Below are 22,870 nucleotides of genomic sequence, written 5' to 3' on the forward strand. Positions count from 1 at the left end.
ACCCAGGAGGCGGAGGTGGCAGTGAGCTATCGAGCCACTGCACTCCAGCCAGGGCAACAGAGAAAGACTGTCTCAAAAAAAAAAAAAAAATTGATATGCAGTTGACCACATATTATGTGGTCAGTCCAGGCAGTACCGCTCCCCCCCCCCACCTCAGCCCTCTGTCCCTACAGCTCCAGGCCCTCCCCAGCGCCTCCCCTGGACAAGACATGATGCCCAGAGGGTGAAAATCCACCAAGGTTAAGCCAGAAACAAAAAGCTCAAAGCTTCAGCATCTCCCTCCGCTCAGACCCATACTTAGAAAGCAGATTCCGCTCGACAGCACCATGAGGCTGTGGGTGGGAAAGAGAAGGGACACAAACTGCACCCGCCCTTAGCTGGGCCTCTCAGCAGCCCTGAGTGCTCCTGGGCTCCACCTGGCTCCTGCACCCGATTCCCTTCTGCGTGGGCGGTGGGTGATTCTGGGGGCCACCAGCTGCCGGCGGTGGGGAGGGGCCTGCCGGGCGGGGCTGGCTGTGGGAAGGAGAGCTACGACAGCTAGGAAGCACCTGCCAGATGCAGGACAGAAACTATCTAAGGAAAGCTTTATTTCCAAGTTTATTTTTATTTATTTATTTTTTTTTTTGAGACGGAGTCTCACTCTGTCGCCCAGGCTGGAGTGCAGTGGCCGGATCTCAGCTCACTGCAAGCTCCGCCTCCCGGTTTCACGCCATTCTCCTGCCTCAGCCTCCCGAGTAGCTGGGACTACAGGCGCCCGCCACCTCGCCCGGCTAATTTTTTGTATTTTTTTAGTAGAGACAGGGTTTCACCGTATCAGCCAGGATGGTCTCGATCTCCTGACCTCGTGATCCGCCCATCTCGGCCTCCCAAAGTGCTGGGATTACAGGCTTGAGCCACCGCGCCCGGCCTATTTCCAAGTTTCTATGGAGATGTTACCAACGGTGTAGGCTTAAAAAGCATTTAAAACTTTTTTGTAATTAAAATTTTAAAATAAAATATGATCAGGTGAAATAATACATACTGCCATCCCATAACAATTTTTAAGATAAAGGCGTGTCCCCGCCCCTCGCAGTCAGCACCCCACCTGTCCTCGGGGCTCACCCAGCCGTCTAGGGCTGTAGGAATAAAATGGCCACACCGTCCAAATCTTGACTTTATTTTTAATATAAAAAATGCAAATTTGGAAACCCACCCTACTTTCCCCAACATAATGCTTTACCTCTTAAAAATAAAAATAAAGTACTAATTCTATATACATCACATGTACCATACAAAAATGTATCCAAAGTTTCTATTGCTACCAAAGTGTTCTAAATTAAAACAAGTTACAGAAAGCCCCTCATTGTAAACAAAAGATTACAAGTTATAAAATCAAAGTACACACAGGCCAGAGTCATTTATACAACGCAATGCATTCTGCTCCCAAGCCGAGTTGAATTTTTATGTGCCTGTATAAAAATGCATATCAATATACCTTTGCAAATGTATTTTTCATTATAAAGCAAATGAATACACTTTCTACAATAAATAATCCGCTGGGAGGCACACCTGCGGGGTGGAGGCGGGCGGGACGGCGGGCGCGGGCAGCGGGCGTTTTTGGTGATCTGCAAGTGATGTGCACAGCATAACTTTATTCTCCCCTTTCCACAAAGTACCATTCAAAATAATGTCCTTTTCTTTCTTAAAATACACATTTGTCATTGTAAATTTACATCCCGTCTTATTAAATAAGTGGTACTCTGTGTAAAGAGGATGATTTACAAAATTATTAAACATTCAAAAGTCTTTAAGAAAAAGCTACATGTCAAAGACAGTGACGCCAGCAGCACGGCCCGGGGTCGTGTGACAGACGCACTGCGCTGCCCGGACGCGCCCACCCCACTCACAGCGCCCAGACGGAGATGGGTTCCTAGAAAACGTGGAAATAAAACCTCCCCCTCCCTGGGGAAAAAGAATTAAAGAGCTACAACTAAAAACCAGAATAAGTTAAGTTTTGAACAATATACAAACATGTACAGCTTATCAACACTATGGACAAGACCCGCGCTGGCAGCCGGGCCGTCAGTCAATGTCACTGAGGTCGCTGGTTGGCTCCCCGTGGACGCGGCTCAGGTGGTTCATAGCGCGGTCAAAAGCGATCCGCACGGCCTTCCGGATGCTGGAGTTCCTCCCTTCCATCATCTTTAACTTGTCTATAGTTTCGTCAATACCAAGGGGAACCATTTTGGACTTAGGAAGCCACTGCCTTTTTAAAAGGAAAAACATGGGGAAATCATTGCTTGCATGTGGTGCTTCAACGTGCTCCATGTAATCATCTAACACATCCACTGCCCTCTGATAGAAAGGGACCCTGCTCAGCACCACCAAGACAGCTGGGCCCTGTGTAGGGACAGGCCCGAGGCCAGGGGTGCACCCCTCCCTTCCCCTCCCTGGCTTGGGGATATGGGGAGCTAAGTAAGGCAGAAAAACCATCACCTCCTCCTCCACCTCCAAAACGTTCCCAGTGCCTGCCGAGTGACAAGACATGCACACACGATGCCCAGAGCCAGGGTGGGCCCCGGAGCAGGGGCCGGCGGCTGGGGAGACCCCATCAAAGGGGCCCTCGGATGGACAAGGTGTGGGCCTTGCTCAGGGCCTGACAAGGAGCAACGGCCGTGTGGCCAAAGAGGCAGAAGTCGGGGCAATGAAGAGAAAGACGGTAGGGATGCCTGTGTTGCCAGCCATGCTCCAGGCACACCATACACAGGTGGCCCTGAGCCTCTGCGCCAGGTCCCCAGAGCAGCCAGCTCCACGGGGAACCAGGAAGCACCTGCCTGGGCCACGTGCGCAGGGCACAGCTGGGGCTACATCTCTTCCCAGAGGCATGTGCTGCCAGCGCGTCCCACGCAGAGGCGTCCTGGGGTCTGAACCCTGGCACATCAGAGCCCCAGGCACTGTGCGAAAAAGCAGCCCAGGGCACAGGGGGAGCCTCCTGTGATGGGGTAGACGTCTGAGCAGAGCTGGGTGACGCCAGGACGGAAGGCTCTAAGCACAGGGCCAGAGGCCAGGCCCGGGCGGGGGCCGTGTCCTGCAGCACAGGGGTCCAGGAGCCCAGCAGTGGGACCCCCAACACTATAGCCGACACGGGTAAGGAATAGAAGAGATAGCCCGGGCCAATGGGCTCAGGTGAGAGGGAAACAAAGCCATCAGACAGAGACAGACCCTGTGCTCAGTGCCCATCCCACAGTCCCAGCAGGGGTGCTGGGCAGTGCCCTTCTCCACCAGGCAAACAGCAGAGCACCCACCTCCAACTTTAGCTCTGCCAGGGCCCAGCAGATAAAGAGGCTGCTCACCACAGGGACCCTCGGGTCACCAAGCCCACGGCCCCCACACCCCAGCCGGCCCCCGGAGTCTAAGGCCTCTTGACTCACCAACTTCTCTTATTATCAAAAAAGAGAACGAGGAACAGCTTCTCGTCGGACTTGGTCTGCATGTGCTCCCCAATCTTCAGCACGTCTAGGGGTGGGGCCGGGATGGTGACGCCATTGTGGTGGCCAGGCACGCGCGGCATCTTCGGGTCAATGATCTGCACGAGAAGGACCCACTGAGGTCACTGTGAGGCTCACACCCACAGACGACTGCACCTGTCACCACACCCCCCCCACCCCCCCCAGCTGTGTGAGCCTCCTCGGACCCCCCCCACCCCCCAGCTGTGTGAGCCTCCTCGGACCACCCCCACCCCCCAGCTGTGTGAGCCTCCTCGGACCACCCCCACCCCCCAGCTGTGTGAGCCTCCTCGGACCACCCCCACCCCCCCAGCTGTGTGAGCCTCCTCGGGACCCACAGGTGCTGGGGCCCTGGGCACCACGAGAGCCACACTCACCAGTGCCGGGTAGGAGGGGTAGCCGCTGCACTTGGCCCACACCACCTTCAGGGGCTCCAGCACTGAGGCGGCAGCATCGGTGGAGATCCACATGCTGTTCTGGCCAACTTCTGCGGAGAGAGGCACGGTGTCAGCAGGACAGAGGGGGCGTGCCCTGCCCCCCAGCAAAAGGTACACAGCAACAGGGTGGGGTCTCCGGAGCACAGCCCAGTTCCCAGGCCTTTCTCACCCACCCCCGGCAGCACCACTGCCTCTCTTGTGGAGTCCAGGCCCCTGCATCCCCCCCCGTCCCTGCAGCCCACCTGGGGACCCACCAGCCTCCCCCGGACCCAGAGAATTTTCTGCCCTCCGGGCTGGAAGGCTCTGACTCCAGGTGCCCAGCCCAGTCCCTTCTGAGACCTCCTTGCCCCAAGGACGGGGCTCCCAGCGTGCTCCTGCCTCATTTATGCAGCTGACACCCCAAATCCGAAACCAAAGTCCTGGCTCCCCCTCCGCCAGACCAGCTCCCTGCTGTCCCTCCCACCGGAGGGGGTCTCCGTCCTGATGCCCCCTCACAGCATGGCTGCCTTCCACAGTGAGGGCCGTGCCAACCCCAAACCCCAGGGCCTCCCCCTCTCCCAGGAGCCTGAAGCTGGGGGCACCCCCTCTGCAGTCAGTCCCCTGTGCAGCCACAAATGACCACTGAACCTCAACAACCCCAGACAGCCTTGACAGTGCCCGGCAGCCAGGAGCCACACAGAGCTGGACGTTCCACAGGGAAACGAAGGCAGGATGGAGGAGGCGCCACCTCCACAGGCACCCCAGCAGGGCTGCAGCCCAGAGCCCCTCGGTGTATGATGAACCCCTCCCCAGGAGGTTGGCCAGGGTGGGGCTCCACACAGGGCACCGTGCTCCCTGAGCCAGAGTCCAGTCCCCAGCAGTCGAGCCCTAAGACGCTAACCGGGAGGTGTGGAGAGCCACGGACGCAGGTCCGGGCGACTCACCGGCTGCGATCCTGGCCGCCTTGGCGTAGTTCCCATTCTCGATGCAGGAGATCAGCTCACTGCGGTCCTCCAGCGTGTGCCTTCGCACAAGAGCCGGTTTGCCCCGCCCACATTTGGGCACACTAAAGCTTCGGGAGGAAGAGCAGAGGGAGTCAGGTGTCCCACCCCTGGCTTCAGCCTCACTCAGGTTTCGTCCCGTGGGCTGCCCACCACCAAGCCGGCCACGCGTCCTGCCTGACACCCCTGCAGCCAGGCAGGCCTGTGGGTGCACAGGTCTGGAGGGAGTGAGCCTGTGGCAGGGGGTACTCAGGAGGCCAATGAGACAGGCAGGGCTGTGCTCACTGCCAGATTCTGGGAGGAAAAGATCAAGTATAAACTTAATTGCAGTTTCTAAAATTGCGTTCCTATTTCACGTAGTGTTTTTCCTACTTCTGCTTGAATTCTACAAAGCAGATTAATATGCAGCACGGGAAACCACCCACAAGAGCAGAGCACACATGAATCCCAGGCCAGAATTTTTCAGAGGGCACTAAGATGGGAGCTGGAACGTCCTGGTCTCCTGGTCTCCAGGACAGCCAGGCAGGGCGGGTGGCTCGGGAGCTGCGTGGCAGGAAGTGCGAGGCCGCGGTGCCCACCTCGAGTCGCAGAGCGGGCTGTTGCTGGAGGAGATGCTGGACTCGGAGGCGCAGCGTCGTCGGGGTGTGGCTTTCCTCCCCAGGCCGCCGCCTGGCTCCTGCTCGCTCCTCGTACCCCCAAAGCCGTTGGTGAGACCTGGAACACAGGCAGGCCAGCCCTGAGCTCAGCGCAACCAGGGCGTGCCCAAGCAAGACTCAACTAGGTTTCACTTGGAACACATCTTACAAGGAACGTTTCACAGACAGGTAAGACAGCATCTTCCTTTTCACTCCCAGAGTACAGTCCTTACAGTAAGCAAACACCAAAGTTACTCGTTAAATGAAATCAATGTAACAAATTGCAGTCAGCTCTGACCACAGTAGTTTGCTGAGCACCGTGAAGATGCTCCTCTTGACAAGCCCAGGTCTTTAAACAGGCTCTGTGAAGGCAAAGAAAGGATGCCGTGAGCCTGCCACAGGAGCAGATGTGCAACCTGTGAGTGCAAACACGGGGGTGGCCTGTCCACGTGGGCACACGCCGCATCGGGACGGACCCTTCACCAGGCTGAAAGGGTCACCAAAGACACAAAATCGTGTTCACAGGAGCAGAGTTCCAGGGAACAGGAAATCAGGTTTTAAAAAGAAAAAACCTTGGTTCAAAAGACAAGTGTTAACATGAAGTCAAAAATGCTGACGAAACACTTTAAAACAGAGAATCCGGGGCCATGGCCATGTCTGAGTGTCTCCGGCCTCACTCACTATGAAGCTGTGATCACTGGCATTCAAGTATTATACACAGCTACACAAAACACAGTCTACAATTCCATCATCTCAACATTTGAAAAATAAGGCATATCTCAGTCTTTTCCCCCTAAAAAGGCCTGACTTTATGTCAGTCAACAGGAAACAACACATGTGCCCAAGGTCCCCCCCATGAGGTCCCCCACGGGAGTCACAACGGGGGACGATGTTCCCGCCAGGGCAGCCTCTGGGTGTGAGAGCTGAAGCGGTGTGTAAATTTTTTTTTTTTTTTTGAGACGGAGTCTCGCTATGTCACCCAAGCTGGAGTGTAGTGGCCGGATCTCAGCTCACTGCAAGCTCCGCCTCCCGGGTTCACGCCACTCTCCTGCCTCAGCCTCCCGAGAAGCTGGGACTACAGACGCCTGACACCTCGCCCGGCTAGTTTTTTGTATTTTTAGTAGAGACGGGGTTTCACCGTGTTAGCCAGGATGGCCTCCATCTCCTGACCTCATGATCCGCCCGTCTCAGCCTCCCAAAGTGCTGGGATTACAGGCGTAAACCACCGCACCCAGCTGTGTGAATTTTTTTTATCCAAAAAGAACCCCATTTTCTTGCCTACCTCATCCTTAAAAATTTTTAAATCTATTTCCAAAGGAAACTGTGTAAATTTGTAAATAAAGCATTAATGTAGAATTTTTTTTTTGGAAACGATGTCTTGCTCTGTCACCCAGGATGGAGTGCAATGGACTCCACAGCTCACTGCAACCTCAACCTCCTGGGCTCAAGTGATCCTCCTGCCTCAGCCTCCCGAGTGGCTGGGAGACATGTTTCAAAGGGAATGGCTGGACTGTGGGGTTTTCCACCTGATTCGAACGCTTCCCGTCTGTTCTCAATGAGCACGACTGACTGAAACAGAGGGGCTAAATCAACCTCGGTGAACAGCTCAGAAGGAAATGCGCAGACTAGGAGGGCACCGTGCTGCCCTCCACAGACTCAAGTCAGACACTCGCTCTGTGTCTGCTGGACTGGAATGTACCGTGAGCTCCAAATGAAGCTCTGTGTTTCTCATTTTAACCTCGGTCATTTTAAGGCAGGAAATACGGCCAGGTGGGGGTGTCATACTCATTTTTGGCAAGGGAACAAATAAACGCAAGAATCTACAGTAGAAGGCCTTGAGCCACATGCTGAGCTGCCCCAGGGCTCCACATCCTCCCCACACTTATCACAGAGCGGCTCAGACCCTGCACACTCAGGCCCTGAAGGTGTCTCAAGAGGGAGTTTAAAGTCCTGTCCTGGCCCCTGAGGACCCCTCAGGAGCAAGGACTCCATCCCTACTCCCACCTGAGTGGGTGAAGGCAGGGGAAGCCCACCCGGCTTGCATCAGCAGTGGACGGATGGAGCCCAGCACCCCTGCCAGCGTTCAGCCCACAGGCCCAGGGACGGGTCTGCCAACGCGTGTGAGCCGTCTCCAGACAGCAGCCACCAGCCTGGCGACCCACACCCCACAGCCAGGCCCCCAGCGCACTTCAGACCCCAGGTACAGGGTGAGCAGACGTGGCCCAGGGCCTGGGTGGGGAGGCTTTGAGTAGTTACTGCTCCGCCGAGCAATGGCCACCTGGGGGGAGACGAGGACCAGTGCAGCCTTCACAAGACTGCCCAGTGACGCCAGCCTGAGGGCCCCAGCACCAGAGCACCCGCAGCTGTGCCGGCACCTACAGCCCCAACACAGCCAGGCCATGCACAAGCCACTCACTAGCCATGACGGCCCCAGCTCCATGAGCACCACCACATGGAGTGGGGCCAGGCAGGGGATTAAAACACAAGGCAAGTCCTTAATTCTCAGGAAGAGAAGAATGATAAAATGCCCCTCTTAATTTTCCTAAGCATTCAGTGAGTGCACATATGACGCAAGTACACACAGAGGTTCCGCGTGTCACCCGTGAAAATGTGACAGCCCCCAGGAAGACGTGGGCAGCACGGACAAACCCAGACCAACCAAGACGCCACCCAGCGAGAGGCCTGGTGGGGGCGCGATGGCCGCAGGGCCTGACAGGCAGTTCGGGAGCTACAGCAGTGCAGGGTCACCCCAGAGGCCAGACCAGGCCACAGACACAGCCCGGGAGGCTCTGCGGCCACTGCCTGGAGTCCCCAGAACCTCAGGGGAGCTTCGAGGTGGCCTGTGCTGCCCAGACCCTCCCAGCCTCCACCTGGGCCACCAGAAAATAATCTAAGACAGCTATGGTTCTGAGATCTCTCCATCTCAGCCCTGCCAACTCCCGCCCTGTGAGGCTCTTCCGGCCAGCTGGGAAATGTCCATCATGACGCGCACCCTCGGCACCCCTGCAAGGACCTCAGCCCAGAACATTCTGAAGCCCAGGCCAGCCTTGAGGTGGGAGCCAACGTGGGGAACCCAGGGCCTGAGGTCTGCAGAGAGGGGTGCCTGGTCCATGAGGCATTTGCAAACTGCAAGCACTGACATCGGGCCCAAGTCTCTAAATTGTGTATACAGCAGGGGGCAACTTTCAGCAACTTTTTCAGCACGAGGTGTTTTTTTAATGCTGAAAGTAAAGCTAGTGATCGTGCAAAATACATTAAAAGAGGCGGCGGCTGCCAGGGAAGGGCCACTGTCCCGTCAACACAGGAGCTGCACAAATTCCCACAGTGGCCAGGGTCTGCCCACCCTCAAGGGGCCTTCCCAGTGACTTCCTAGGAGGCCAAAGACTGAACACAGAAACGTCCCTCTCTGCTCCCAAAGGAGATGGCACAAACGAGATGACGCAAAGGTGTCCCACAGCCCAGTCAAGCGTGGTCCCTGGAAGCCTGCCTGTCACCAGGTATATCCACAGCACACCTGTAACTGCCCTGGGAGGTCCCCAAAGGGTCTTCTGAGAGACTGCAGGCCACGGCAGCTGGGACACCGCCCCTCCCCACAGGCAAGAGAAGCCCCAGGGCCCACCTGGGGAGGCGGAGGCCTGCAGGTCTGACTGATGGGCCATAGTCTCCTCTAGCCTCAGGTTCCCAGCCCCTAACCCATATGGACACCACAAATCCTCCAGGCCACAGGTACAAGATCACCAGGCCCTGATCAGTGGCTGCAGAGACGCCTGAGGGCAGGGAGCCATGGGAACACATCCCCACAGCCCAGGATACAAGCCCGCCCCTGCCCACCCCTGCCACCAGCACCCAAGCTGCCGCCTCGGCTTCTCTGGCTCATAGGAAGCTTGGCTGTATGAAGCAGGTGGGCTGAGCCTGCACCCCGAAGACCTGAGCCCTGAGGGCCCCACGCAGTGGCAAAGGCTCCAGCATCCACGCTGCCCCAGAGGTGGGAGAGCCCATTATCTTCTGTTTTCAGTTTCACTTTTACCGTCGTTAAAAGGAGAGCATTTTTGGTGCATTTTTCAACCTCTCAATAAAAACACACACAGAAGAAGAGTCCAACAGCACTCTGCTCTCGCTGGGACCCGCTCGTGATAACACAGCCGGGACGGTCAGAGACAGACCCAAAGCCCAGGCCAGACGCCTGCACAAGACTTGCTGGGACCTGCTCCATGACAGTGCAGCTGGGGACAGTCAGAGACAGACCCAAGGCCCATCTCGCCGGGACCCGCTCCGTGATGATGCAGCCGGGATGGTCAGAGATAGACCCGAGGCCCAGGCCAGACGCCTGCACAAGATCCCAGGCGTCCAGGGATGCCCCATCCAACGAGCAGGACTTCTCAGTTGGCCGCAGGGACACTCAGCGTGGCAGCCAGCAAGAGATAAACAGCAGCACTGCTCAAGAATCCACTGGGGATTATGGGGAGAAAACAGAGGAAGGGGAAGTAAGGGGAGAAGAAAATCAGGTAGAAAACCCAGAAATAGAGAAGATGCTAGCAAGTGAGTGAGCACGCACTGTCCATGCCACATCCTCAGATGGCGCCGAGCCAAGTTCCTCCATACCCCACGGCACCAACACAGCACAACGCGCCTGGGCATGGCCGCGGCACGCGAACCAAAGGTCACTACGGGATGGCTCCACACGCTCAGGACAGCCTCAGAATGCTGTCCACTGTGTCGTCGGCTGCAGCAGGCTCCCAGCCGGTGCCGGGCTCTCCTCTGCGTCCTTTTGTGACTATCCAGAGGGAAGGCTGAGGCGCCGCGACATCCCACCAGCTCCAAGCGTGCACCGGGCGCCAGCACCATTCCCACTGCCGGGCTGACTTACAGAGGGGGCGGGCTGGGGTGGGGGAGAGCTCCTCCAGGGCTGCTGTTTGTGTTTGTGTTTAGAGGATGTTTGAGCTGATGATTCCAATGGGATCCGCAAGAATTAAGTGAAAGGCAAGATGCAGTGATCTTTGTGTGTTCCAAAATGGCCGCTTAGCAGAACTCCAGTCCAAGTTGAGGTAAGAGAAAATGATTAGGGTCCAAAGAGTGAACTACCCAGCACATTAGTGGTTAAAGTGAGAACCTGGAAAACAGTGAAAAAGCCATTTAGTCTGAATGAAAGGGCAGGACAGCTCAGCCTCCTCCCTGAACCGCCGGAGACACCGAAGACACCTCCGCACTCTCACGCCCCACCACGTGCACACGGAGACTCTCGCGGCAGGGGTCTCCGAAGGGCGGCGAGTGGACAAAGACACCCCCCGCGGTCTCACACCCCAGCATGTGCACACGGAGACTCGCGGCAGGGGTCTCCGCAAGGGCGGCGAGCGGAACACCGCTTCCGGTGACGGTTCACTGCTGGCGAGCGCGCAGCCGCGGGGGAAGGAAGCCACGAGCCAGGGCCAGCCTCTGGGGCTGGGCCATCGCGGAAGCAGAAGGCCGCTGCACCGCACTCAGGCGGGAGGCCCACAGTGAGTGCTTCGCCTCCGGACCAGCAACGCTGTTCAGCCTGACTCAGAATCGTGCGCGTGCTGGTAAATGCCAGAGCAGTCCTTAAAGTTCAGAGCACACAGATGAATGTTTGGAAAACATCAGAAGGTTCCGAATAATTCCTGTCCTAAGACTGACAAGAACTGCAGCTCGGAGCAAGAAATCCCCCATGTGCAGAGCACCAGAAGGTTCCGGTGAACCCAAAGCGAGGGCGGATGGTGGGACTGGCACCATTCAGAGCACGCCCAGCCCTCCCCCGGGCACCTTGGCCGCAGCAGTGGAATGCTCCTGCTCCCGAGGGCCTGGTCTTAATGCTGCTGAGGCTCCCCGCTGCTCAGGAGAGAGCTCAGGAACTCGCCGCGCCTCCACGGAAATCCACTGTCACTCGGGAATGAGAGAGCAGAAATCTCCACTTCAGTCAGGACCAAAGGGCACCACAATTCTCAAAAGCTACCATGGGCCACGCTCACTGAAGGTCTGCAGTGAGACTGCTCTACACCACTGTCACCACGGGAATCCCGCACAACACAACACTCCACTCCGGTGCAGGACAGTGGCCTGCAGGGGACACGTGCGCTTCTACAAGGGACATCTGATGTGCGAGCCTGAGCGGTTGCTGAGGCCGTGGCCGCCAGCCGGCAAAACCCTGTCCACGGGGGGAGCCACAGCCGGGGCAGGGCCCGGTCGCTGGCGCCCCCTGGTGGAAGCCACCACATGAGCATCCTGCCGAGTGCGGAGGGGAGGCCGCCCCAAACCCCGCCCCGCGGCCAGCAGGGCCTCCACGCACAGAGCCCCACGCCTCCGCCACCGACAGACGTGAAACCCCCAGGAAGCGGAGCGCCAGCCGAACTCCAAGTTCTGCGTGCGGAGGGGACGCCCACACCTGCACCGAACCAACCCCTAGTACCCAGCGCACAGCACCCTGACCCGATGCATCGCAGGACTTCCAGGGCGCTTGGAAAACCAGGTCAAAGAGTCTTTCGCCAAAGGTGGCTGAGAAAGGCCAGCGTGGTTAAGAGACATCCCCAAGTCCTGAGTCAAGGGCCACCTATCCTTATTGGTATCTTGTAAAGGATTTCAATAGCCTATTACTTAGAAATCAAAAAAGCTTTTTCAAATTATTTTAAAATGCCAATTTAGTATCAATCCATCAAAGTAAAAGCACATGGGCAGAAAATTTCTACACAATTCATTTATGTGCAAAATTTTCATACAAATCAAAATGACATTTACCAGAAATTACTTTGGCAACAAGAGGCATGACCTGATCGCTGGCAAGGGTGGGAGGTGCCCTTCCTTCCGCACAAAGACCTAAAGACAGCACCTGGTCTCGCTCCCCTCCCCGACGCTTCAGGCCAGAGACCAGCAGAAGGAGCAGGGTCAAGATGTGAAGAGTGGCCTGGGCGGGTCTCGCCCACCACAGCCTTCCGTCTGCGACCGGCCCGGCGAGGCTCCACGACACAGGGCTCACTCGCCGCCCCTCTGGGAAATAAGCAACACCACCCAGCCCCACTCTCTCTCGCTGCCGAAGTGCACGAGGAACCACCGCACACCAGCACAGCCAGAAGAAAACGCGCTTCCCCTTATCTAGGTATAACAGGCAGACAGGACAGCCGGGAACCAAGCCTTGACTTGGGACAAAAACCAGAATGACAAACATGCTCCAAACACGCTTCCAGAAAGGAGACACTGGCAGCCTGACCTGGCACCTCCAGAAGCGCAGCCGGGACTGAACAAGCAAACCAAAGACAGGGGCTCCTCTTAAAAGGACACAAACTCCTCGACTTCCTCTGAGGGGCGGGGAGCAGAGGCTGCAGGAACACAGCTGCCCTCCTCAAATGCTCTCGGCACACACACGGGAACACCCCCGCCGAGTAATTCAACAGAGTTCAGTTACGAAAGCGCAGGAAGAGATGAGAAGCACTTTCCGGTGCTATTTCGGCAGGTCCTAATACCTCATCACATATGTGGCTAACAGGGCCACATAAAACAGTGAGGAAACGTTGCTGAAATCAACTGCAAAGTACCGCATTTACCATGAGGGCAGGTCCTCTCAGAGGCCCAGGAAGGGCCAGGCTCAACCCCGGTGTCCTAGGTCTGTGGGGCTACAGGAGACCTGACTGAGGGGTGCAGAGTGGAGCTCCCACAAGTGCTGGGAGCGGCCAGTCACCAGTTTACCCAGATGTGCACAGCAAAGTCAAGATGACCAATTAAAACTACACTTGAATTCATTCTCAGTACTTTTTTAAAGATCAGAAGGGGCCAGGTGCAGTGGCTCAGACATCTAATCCCAACACTTTGGGAGTCAGAGGCCAGGAGTTCAAGACCAGCCAGGAGAACACAGTGAGACCCCATCTCTACCAAAAATTTTCAAATTAGCTGGGAGTAGTGGTGTGCACCTGTAGTCCCAGCTACACAGGAGGCTGAGGCAGGAGAATCACTCGAGCCCAGGAGTTGGAGGCTGCAGTGAGCCACTCACTCTAGCCTGGGTGACAGGGCAAGACTCTGTCTCTCTTTAAAAAAAAAAAAAAAAAAAATCAGAGAGGAAGTATGCGCAGAAGACAGGACCAAGGACCACTGACCCCTGGCCCAGGGCAGCCCGGCAAGGCTGCACAATCTCTCGTGGCAAACAGACCCCCCCATGAGGGCGCCGACCTCAGAACCACAATTCAAGGCTTTTGAAAGAAAAAACTGCACTGCTGTCTTCCCTGGAAATTCAGAGAATGCTGCAAAAACAAGCTCGGCACCCCCCCATCACACCAAGGATCCTGAAGGACGCTCCCGGCACCGGTCGGCAAGGGCGCCTCTCAGGGCCGCCCGCGGCATTTACCTGCATCCAGGCGCTTTCCTGGGGACTCCTCCTCCACCTCGGAGTCTCCGCATGTGCTCCGCGACCTTTTCCTTGGCTGCAGAAGAGTCTCCAACCTCGGAAGGACTACAGACAAAAAGGTTTTGGTCCCTAGCTGAGGAGAAGTTGGCTGGGTTTCAGTGTTCTTGGCAGACTTTGGGGGGCTTACACTTTTCGATTTGCAGAAGAGAACAGAAGTGCGTCTGTTTACATCGCTTGCTGGCTCCGCCACCGCGGAGGCCGCCGCCGCCGGCACATCGCCACTACTGGCGCGGGTGGGCTCTGGAGGGCGTCCGCTTACCAGTGCGCTCTGAGTGCAAGCGCTATGTGATTCATTATCAAATGTGACTCTTTTGAAAAGTTTACTCTGCTCTGGGTTGAGTTCTACTGGTTTGAGGGTTGGTGGTTCTGAATTAGTCTCCGAGTTTGAAGGAAGAGGTAATGCATCTGATGGTTCAAGTTTAGGGGGAGAGTTATCTCCTGAAAAAATTATAAATAAAGTGATTTTTGAAAACTGAAGATTATAAAATCTATTATAAAACTTACTATAAATGTGAAGCCCACCAAAATACTAATTCAGTTAAGGAAACAATGCATCGCACGTACTGACTGCTCGGCAGTGCGGCCCTGTGGGCTCGGGCCACACTGTGTGGGCTTCCCTAACGCCAAAGGCTGTGGCCCTGGGTGCAGTGCCCGAGCGCACAGTTACTCTCTGAAAAAAACTGTGAAAGATTATTTCACACGCGCCAATATTAAACACATCACTCAAGTTCATAACAATTTCTGCAATCAACAATTCACTTACCTTGAGGAGGAAAAGGTATCTCACATAACTAAAGGAGCCTTAAGTGGGCATTCCCACAGAGCTCTACTGCGCCACGAGGTTCGCAAATAAAAGGAAAGAAACATTAAATCTGATCTCTGGGCCGGGCGCGGTGGCTCAAGCCTGTAATCCCAGCACTTTGGGAGGCCGAGGCGGGCGGATCACGAGGTCAGGAGATCGAGACCATCCTGGCTAACACGGTGAAACCCCATCTCTACTAAAAATACAAAAAACTAGCCGGGCGCGGTGGCAGCGCCTGTAGTCCCAGCTACTCGGGAGGCTGAGGCAGGAGAATGGCGTGAACCCGGGAGGCGGAGCTTGCAGTGAGCTGAGATCCGGCCACTGCACTCCAGCCTGGGCGACAGAGCGAGACCCTGTCTCAAAAAAAAAAAAAAAAAAAATCTGATCTCTGCTCAAGGTCTTCCAAGTCAAAAATGCAAAACAAGCAAACAAACAAAAAAAGAAAAAAGCGGAGTGGTGACTGGCTGTGGATGACTCTCAAGAAAGGCAGGAAAAAAAGCCCCGCTCACCCCAGCGCAGAAGTCTGTGCCACGTTCCCAAATACTGTGATGGGAGCTTTCAGGAAAAAAAAAAAAATGTTTTTAAATAAAAAGTCTTTGGAAAAAGACTAACCTCTTTGTAAAGCCTTTTTGACATTATAAAAACCAGAAGTGTGAAATGGTACAGAGCCCACGGTCAGGGGGACGGGCTCTGTGCGCTGCCCTGAGTCCAGGAGGCTGGACGGGCTCTGGCACAAGGCTGACGGGGCGAGGCGATGCCACACCAGGCCGACCACTGAGGCTTCTTCCCAAGCAGGACCGGTGCTGGCAACAGGAAGTGTGACCACTTTAATCCTTAGTATATATTGTCACCGGGTACAGCTTTCATTTCATTAAACCTACAAACTTTTCTAAAACTGTCTGAAGTATGTATGGTTACTTCTGTATTTCAAAAAGTCGTTTTGAAAATCCAAAACTACACAACAAGGCTCAGAGCAATGTTTTGAGACTGACAGAAAAAGTTCTCCCCAAGGCTGGGCCCCATGATGCCGGGCAGCAGTGCTTTTGGCTGCAAGGTGCCTCTGATTTCAAATGACACTGAGCGCCTTAGAGCGCCTCACAGCCGATTCAAATACAAGGGGGAAAGCCTCACCTCAACAAAAAGTCACCCGTGCCAGCCGCTGGGAGCACAGCTGTCACGTGGGAACGCTGTATCCCAAGGCAGGGGCACACGCGAGGTGACAAAACTCCTTCCCCTCCTGTTCAACGTCGCCAACAGGCTTAAGGAAAAGGTGTTTGTGAGACACCTGGGAACGCTGGCCGGAGGGAACTGGGCAATGCGGAGGAACAAGGCTGCTCATGAGCATCTACGGCTCCAGCGTCCCTGGGCCTGTGCAGCAGCCGGAGGGGCTCAAGCACTGAGTCTGCAGCGTCCTGATGCAGCCAGTGTCTGGGGCACAAGGCCTGGGGCCTCACTTCACTTCCTGCCTCCTCTTCCACCTCCTGGCCCCCCTTCGAGCTCTCGTCCTGATCATGACATTCAACTGCTCACTGCAATCCCAACGGCCTCTGCAGGGCCAAAGCCAGTGGTCAACCCCAGTCTTGGCCTCTGTGAGCACAAGAGCACCAGGCCAGCAGAGATGGAGCCTGAAGGAGCCTCCTCCCAGCACCTCCAAGAGATCCCCTTCCCCCCACTTTTCCACAGCTATCTAACAGGCACTGTAAACCCCCATCTCCTGCTTCTGGCGCAACCCTCAGAACCACCACTCCTGTCTGGCAGCAGCCCCAAGACGTGCAGACGTCCCTGCCTTGCAGAGGGCCCTCCCCCACCATGGGCCACACCCCCTCCTCCACACCTCCAGCTCTCCGCCCAGCAAGGATGCCCCATGTGGGACTCATAACCATCTCCACGCTGCAGGGACTTCCCCAACCCCTGGTCTATCCCAAAGTGGGCCCCCGTGGCCCTGCCTCAGCCATGCACGCCCCCCACATGCACCCCACACGCCCCCGACCTCTCTGCGGCAGCTCCACATGCAAGTCGGGCTCCAGCCACCAGCACACAGGCTGAGGACGTGCTCCTGCAACACTGACCAGAGGCATGAAGGAGGCCGTGGTCAGGAACAGAGGTTGCCGGCACCTGGGTGCACAGCCACCTGCCCAGCCGGGACCACACAGGCCCCTCCCCCAGCCAGGACCAAAAAGGCCCCCGGACCGTTCAGTGCCTCAGTTCCTCATCCATAAAATCAGAAAAAACAGGACCTGAGCCTCCAGGCTCCACGACACAACAGGCAAGCCCAACCCATCCCTCGAGTGGAAATCTGACTAGAAGTTAACATACAAGAAGGAAAACTCCTCTCAAACCTCGCTGACTGCGGGCCACCTCAGGCCGTCACTTAACTGCACATGAGAAAAGCTCAGAACACACTCGATACAACTCGGGCATAAGCCTCTCAGACCCCGTCCATGTATGAGTCAGGATCCTAGAATTCCAGTCCCTGGAACTTGTCACATATTCCAAATGGCAAAATGGTTATCTAATCTAAACCAGCTACTCTAAGAAACTAAAAGACCTAGTTAAGTCTGCAAGAACAATTCTGCAATATTTTGCCCACCTGGCCACCCACGATGTCAATCAAAGGCTTCTGTATCGAAGCCACAGATGCTTTGGAAAATCACAGCATAACACAGGCAGACATTTTAGCTCACGAGCGGCAACCACACTGTCCCTCCAACAACCCTGCCTCGAGCCTCCATACTCTGCAATTCTGAAGGGATAAAGCTGCATACTCTGCACCTTCTACCCTGAGGAACACGCATCCTTTCTTGAGGGCCACAGTGCTCCACAGGCTCAGTGCCCGTGCACATGAAGGGCCCACAGCTGCCCTGGACTAAAGGGGACGCCCCAGAGCCTCTGGCAAAGGCATCACTGTGACCGGAAATCCCAACAACTCGACATGCAAGCCCCTTTCACCAGTTCACAGTGCAGACCCTGCTCCTCCTGCCTGCACTGTCCTGCCTCACCATGTCAGCAGACACCAACCTGAGCACACGGTGGAGATGAGCCTTCTGCCATCCCACAGGCTCATCAGACAGGATGGAATCCCAACTGTGGCATGGCCCCCACCCAGCTGACACGCAGCCCCGGGGAAGTCAGACCTGGCAGGGCCAGCTCACAGCAACAGCCCGAACCTCTGCACTTGGCAGACTGAGTCATGGCTACAGCAGAGCCTGCGGGAGGGCAGGTGCAAGGGAACTGACCGGGACCAATGGCGCAGCCCAGGAGGTGTCTCCTTCCTTCAGATACTAGAGTCTCAGGGGTCTGGCACCCAACGGCTACAGCTTGTTCAAGCTACTTCAAATGGAAGCAATATAAGTATGACATAGGTACTGTTAAATTACAATTTAAGTGAGACTGTATATTTGCCATTGAGGAAATACTATCTTTTCAGGTGTGAAAATATTGTGGTTATATTTAAGAAAAATGATGGAGAGGCTTTACTGATGAGAACGTTCCTGCTGGATTTTTAAACGTCTGATTCTTGGTTTTCGTCCTATTATAAGTATCATAAGTTCACATTTCTATACCAACTAACAAGCTTGCTTGTGGCTGTCTTCCCTAACACTGTGTGACGTCCCCATTCCAGTCTGGCGCTCGCCTCTCCAGAGACCCCCATCTTCTCTGAGGGGCAGGACCCCGCCCACCTCACCTTGGAGTGGACCTTCAGGCCGCTTGCTTCTGCACCCACTTTCCTGTCGGCTCACAGGAAATGCCCTTTTCATTCATGGAGTCACCGTGAACATCGGGTGTAACAGGTGATTCAAGGCCACCTGTGTCTCAGTCACACTGTATTGTGTTTTCTTTAGAATGACCCCAGAAAAAAACTACATAAAAATAAAATGACTCCAGAGCTACAAAGCAACAAAAACGGTCTCCAAGGGCTCCTGCTAAGCGTTGGGGGGTATGAGGAGCCACGCTCACCACAGGGGAGGGCCAAGCGGCTCCAACCGTGCAAGGTCCTCAGCCCTGCGACCCAATAACCGTGCGGGGTCCTCAGCCCTGCGACCCAATAACCGTGCGGGGTCCTCAGCCCTGCGACCCAATAACCGTGCGGGGTCCTCAGCCCTGCGACCCAATGGCGATGGAGGAAGCCACTGATTAAAAAAAAACTAAAAAGGTAACTTACTGCTCTACAGTGAAAATGCTACAACTGTGTGGGAAGAGAAGCGCTGGAAGCTATTTTGAGACTGGTGAGTGGACCTGCTGGCAACCTCCTCACAACTCAGTCCTCAGGACCCAGGAGACAAGGACAGAAGGGCAGTCCGCCTCGCGGGAGGCCCGCACAGCCTCAGTGAGCTGCATGAAAGCAAAGGCTGCGGGACCAGGCACCAACCTGGACTCCTGGGCACAACGGGGCAGCCCAGGGCCCAGACAGCTGTGGCCGCCAGAGGGTCCTCTAGGCAAACGTTCCCCAGAAAAACCACGAGGCCCCCAAAGCAGACGAGGGATCAGGTGCTAACAGTAACAGCCTTTGAGAGAACAGAAAAGCAAGCGCTCACCTTGAAACAGAAAAGTCTTTATTCTATGGACCTAACGTAATTGACACCAGCCCCAAAAGAGACATTCTAGAGTCTCGCTGCTATACTATAGTGAACTAATCAGAAGAATCCCAAAACAGAAAAACAGGCACAGAATGAGGAAAAGGATGCGTAAGAAACTCTCAGCTGCATGCACAGGAGTAAGTTTCTAAGAGAGAGAAAAGCTTAATGGCTCTCATTCAAGTTGCCCAATGCAAACAGCATAAAAGGGGCGAAGCTCTGCAGACAGGAGCCACACGAAGTTTGGGGGATGAAAAGGGCCCTGAGACCGTGAAGACCCGCTGACCTGTGTGGCGTCATGAAGACACAGCGTCACTCAGAGCACAGACGTCCATAAGAGATGAACGTCTTTAGGCCGGGCGCGGTGGCTCAAGCCTGTAATCCCAGCACTTTGGGAGGCCGAGACGGGCGGATCACGAGTTCAGGAGATCGAGACCATCCTGGCTAACACGGTGAAACCCCGTCTCTACTAAAAAAAATACAAAAAAAATTAGCCAGGCGAGGTGGCGGGTGCCTGTACTCCCAGCTACTCGGGAGGCTGAGGCAGGAGAATGGCGTGAACCCGGGAGGCGGGGCTTGCAGTGAGCTGAGATCCGGCCACTGCACTCCAGCCTGGGCAACAGAGCTAGACTCCATCTCAAAAAAAAAAAAAAAAAGAGAGAGAGATGAACGTCTTTGTTTCAAAAGAAAATTGTACAACAATTCTGTCTTATTTCAATTGTTTGCTGTTCTGACTTTGATGTGCAGGGGAAGGGCAAGAAGGCCACGAACCAGCTGCTAATGCTGTGGCGAGAGGGTCTGACCCTACTGTCTGCTTCGTGTAACTGGAGCGTGTCAAGGTCAAGGTCAACTCCAGAGACACCGGGCAAAACACAGCGGCAATGACTTTCCACCAGTGTCTCCAAATCCAATTTAGTTTTAAAATTCCCCTTTCACCAAGTATGGGACACACCAGCTCTACCTCCTCACCCTGCCAACCTAGATGGACACAAACCATCACTCGTCAACTCCCTCCTCACCATCCCAAGCCTACATCTGCCCTGGGTTTTGCTAGTTCTCCTTCTGGATAGATGGATTTCTTCCCCTACATTCATTTCTTAGTCATTAAAGCATCTTTGCTGCCGGGACCTTTCCCCAGACATTCTTTGACAATGATCACGGCAGGCTGCTACCTACCGACCGCTGCAGAGGAGCTGGTCAGGGACCCTCCGGGCAGACGAGGCCTCTGCGGTACCATCCCTCCCTTCACAGCATCAGGGAGGAGCCTTTAAGTGATAATAATCTAAAACGGCCCTTTGAAAATGCCACATTTGATGGCCTAGTGTATCATTAAATGGCTTCCCGTCAATTTACAAAACACAACAAAAACATTTCTCACTCTTATCGTTCAAGCTACCTTTACTCTTCAACATAGATCTAAACCATTCTTTTCAAATAGTTTTTCAGGCCCAAGTTAAGAGAAAAATTTTATTCTGTGCCTTAAATTTTATCAACTAATTACGTGAAAAAACACAGACAGCACAAATTATAAAGTCTCTTTCGAAGGAAACCACCACCCAGTGGGAAAATCAAGTGTTCTGGGCTTTGTGAATTTTACGGAACTGGCGCTAACCCGAGCCTCCATGCACACCAACGCTGCTGCCCGTGTCTGGGTCTGTGCCTGTGCCTGAGCCCTGACGGCAAGAAAGAGGGGCAGCCCTCACCATGGCTTACCTTCCTCGCCCGCCTCCAGCCCCAGTGAAGCTCCGTCCTCGTCACAGCCTTCCGAGCCTGGCCCCACGGGCGGGGGCTGGCTGTGCTGCTGGCTCAGCTTGTTTCGGAGAAGGGCAATTTCCTTTTTGAGCAGCTTTGCCCGCTTGCTCCGGGAGCCACTGGACTTCATAGCGCAGGTGAGGTCGAGCATGTCCAGCAACTCTCTCAGCTGCTCCTCCAGGCCCAGGTGGGCTCTGTTGGCGGGGTCCAGCAACCTGTCCACTGAACCAAAGGACACACGCTGTCAGTCATCAGGTCCCACGCACCTTCTGGGAACACATCACCGGTCCCATCTTTCAAATCACCTTCGGCCAAGGCCCTGAGAATGGCTGTTAGCAACGAGGCCCAGGCCCTGCTCACCAGAGGCCCCAAGCGGCCCCTCCCCTGCGCTCTGAACCCACCATGGGGCTGCTGCTACAGGAACACCCTGGGATGCTCCTGATGGAGAATTTCTACTCCCATGACAGTCACCGCAGAAGGGGCAGCGTTCAGGTAACATCGCAACCTCTCCTGGACCAGGACCCTCTGAGGCTCCCTGTGCAGAGAGCCCGGCTGGCTGGGTGAGGGCACAACACACAGACCCCAGAGAGAGCCCGGCTGGCTGGGTGAGGGCACAGCACATAGACCCCAGAAAGAGGCCCACGCTCCACCAACCCAGCACAACTCAGATGGACCTGCACTGGCTCTGCAAACAGAGGTGACGACTGGCAAATAATAAGTTAGGGCCACGGCACGTCCTGAGCAGTGTCTCAGCTGAAGGATTCAGACGCTGATCACTATGTGGCTTTATTAAACGGGCTGTAAAATTCACAGATCATTCTGAATTTCAGGCGTATTTACTACAAAGTCCCTAAAAACTTCACTTTCAAAAACACCAAAATGTATAAAGCACAAATTACCTTAAGTAAGAGGTGGCCAAGAAAAGAAACTGCTCCTCAGAGCTGTCTGAAGATAAAACCAGAGCGAGGAGAGAGGACAAAAAACAAAGTAAGACTGCCCAAAACACGTGGATTCTCTTCATCTAAACACAGGTGTTTTACTGAAAGCATCTGTCTTTTTGACTGAATAAGTAAAGCAGTAGCAGAAACAAAATGTTTAAATCATTACTCCTTCAAGACTTGTATCCATAACATCACTTTGAACAAATGTCATAGATAATACTCAAAAATGTTCATACAAAAAAACACATCCTTTGAAACCCCAAGAAGAAAGCCTCCAAACCTCCGTTTCTTTTAAAACAAGAGACCCATGGCCTCCAGGTCTGTGGCTCGGGCTCCAGGCAGTGGGAGGTGTCGGCTGTGCTGAGAAGGGCAGCAGGTGCGCCCTCAAGGCACACCGTGGCCACAGGCTCACCTGTGCACTCTGAAATACTGAGAAAGAAGGAAACTAGGACTTCTCATCCTTCATTTTCTCCTTAGCAAAAAAAACCCGAGTGTAGAAATTCACTTAACAACTTGCATGACCATGATCTGAAAGACGCTGACACTCAGAGACCTCCACACCGCTCCATTCGAGGGAGGTGGCGTGGTGCTGGGAGCACGATGTGGGGGAGCACAGGAGCAGGGCCCTAGGGGCAAAGGACGCTCCAGGCTGCTCAGAAGACAGGGAGTCCAAGAGTGATGCGTCTTCCTGCTTTTAAAAAAGGGCAGGCAACCAGCATGCATCCTGAATGGCCGGCACCGGGCACCAGGTGGGCGTCTGACAGCTGATGGCAGGCAAGGCATCCAAGCTAGAGCGTGAAGGCTGTAGGGGGCAGGGGAAGCTTTCCCATGATCACCAGAGGCTAGAGAAGGGCCTTCCA

The 22,870-nt window shown here is 54.9% G+C and overlaps 1 protein-coding gene across 6 annotated transcripts in view; it reads right to left on the reverse strand.

The window, feature by feature from the left end:
* Nucleotides 1–1,140: 1,140 nt before the first annotated feature.
* LOC105489773 (bromodomain containing 1) overlaps nucleotides 1,141–22,870 on the reverse strand; it is a 52,516-nt gene continuing 30,786 nt past the window's right edge. For 2 of the 6 annotated variants that reach the window (XM_071080778.1, XM_071080780.1), the window contains 7 exons: nucleotides 21,031–21,291; nucleotides 13,882–13,986; nucleotides 5,481–5,616; nucleotides 4,846–4,973; nucleotides 3,863–3,972; nucleotides 3,411–3,565; nucleotides 1,141–2,245 (listed from right to left, as the gene is read on the reverse strand). In XM_071080778.1, the coding sequence (XP_070936879.1) occupies nucleotides 2,062–2,245; nucleotides 3,411–3,565; nucleotides 3,863–3,972; nucleotides 4,846–4,973; nucleotides 5,481–5,616; nucleotides 13,882–13,986; nucleotides 21,031–21,291 (1,079 nt within the window). In that variant the 3' untranslated portion in view covers nucleotides 1,141–2,061. Of the gene's footprint in view, nucleotides 2,246–3,410; nucleotides 3,566–3,862; nucleotides 3,973–4,845; nucleotides 4,974–5,480; nucleotides 5,617–13,881; nucleotides 14,380–21,030; nucleotides 21,292–22,870 lie in introns of all 6 variants that reach the window. The other 4 variants (XM_071080777.1, XM_011754861.3, XR_011614253.1 and 1 more) reach the window with 3 other exon arrangements.

This window comes from Macaca nemestrina, chromosome 15 (genome assembly GCF_043159975.1).
Source record: "Macaca nemestrina isolate mMacNem1 chromosome 15, mMacNem.hap1, whole genome shotgun sequence".
Lineage (NCBI taxonomy): Eukaryota > Metazoa > Chordata > Mammalia > Primates > Cercopithecidae > Macaca > Macaca nemestrina.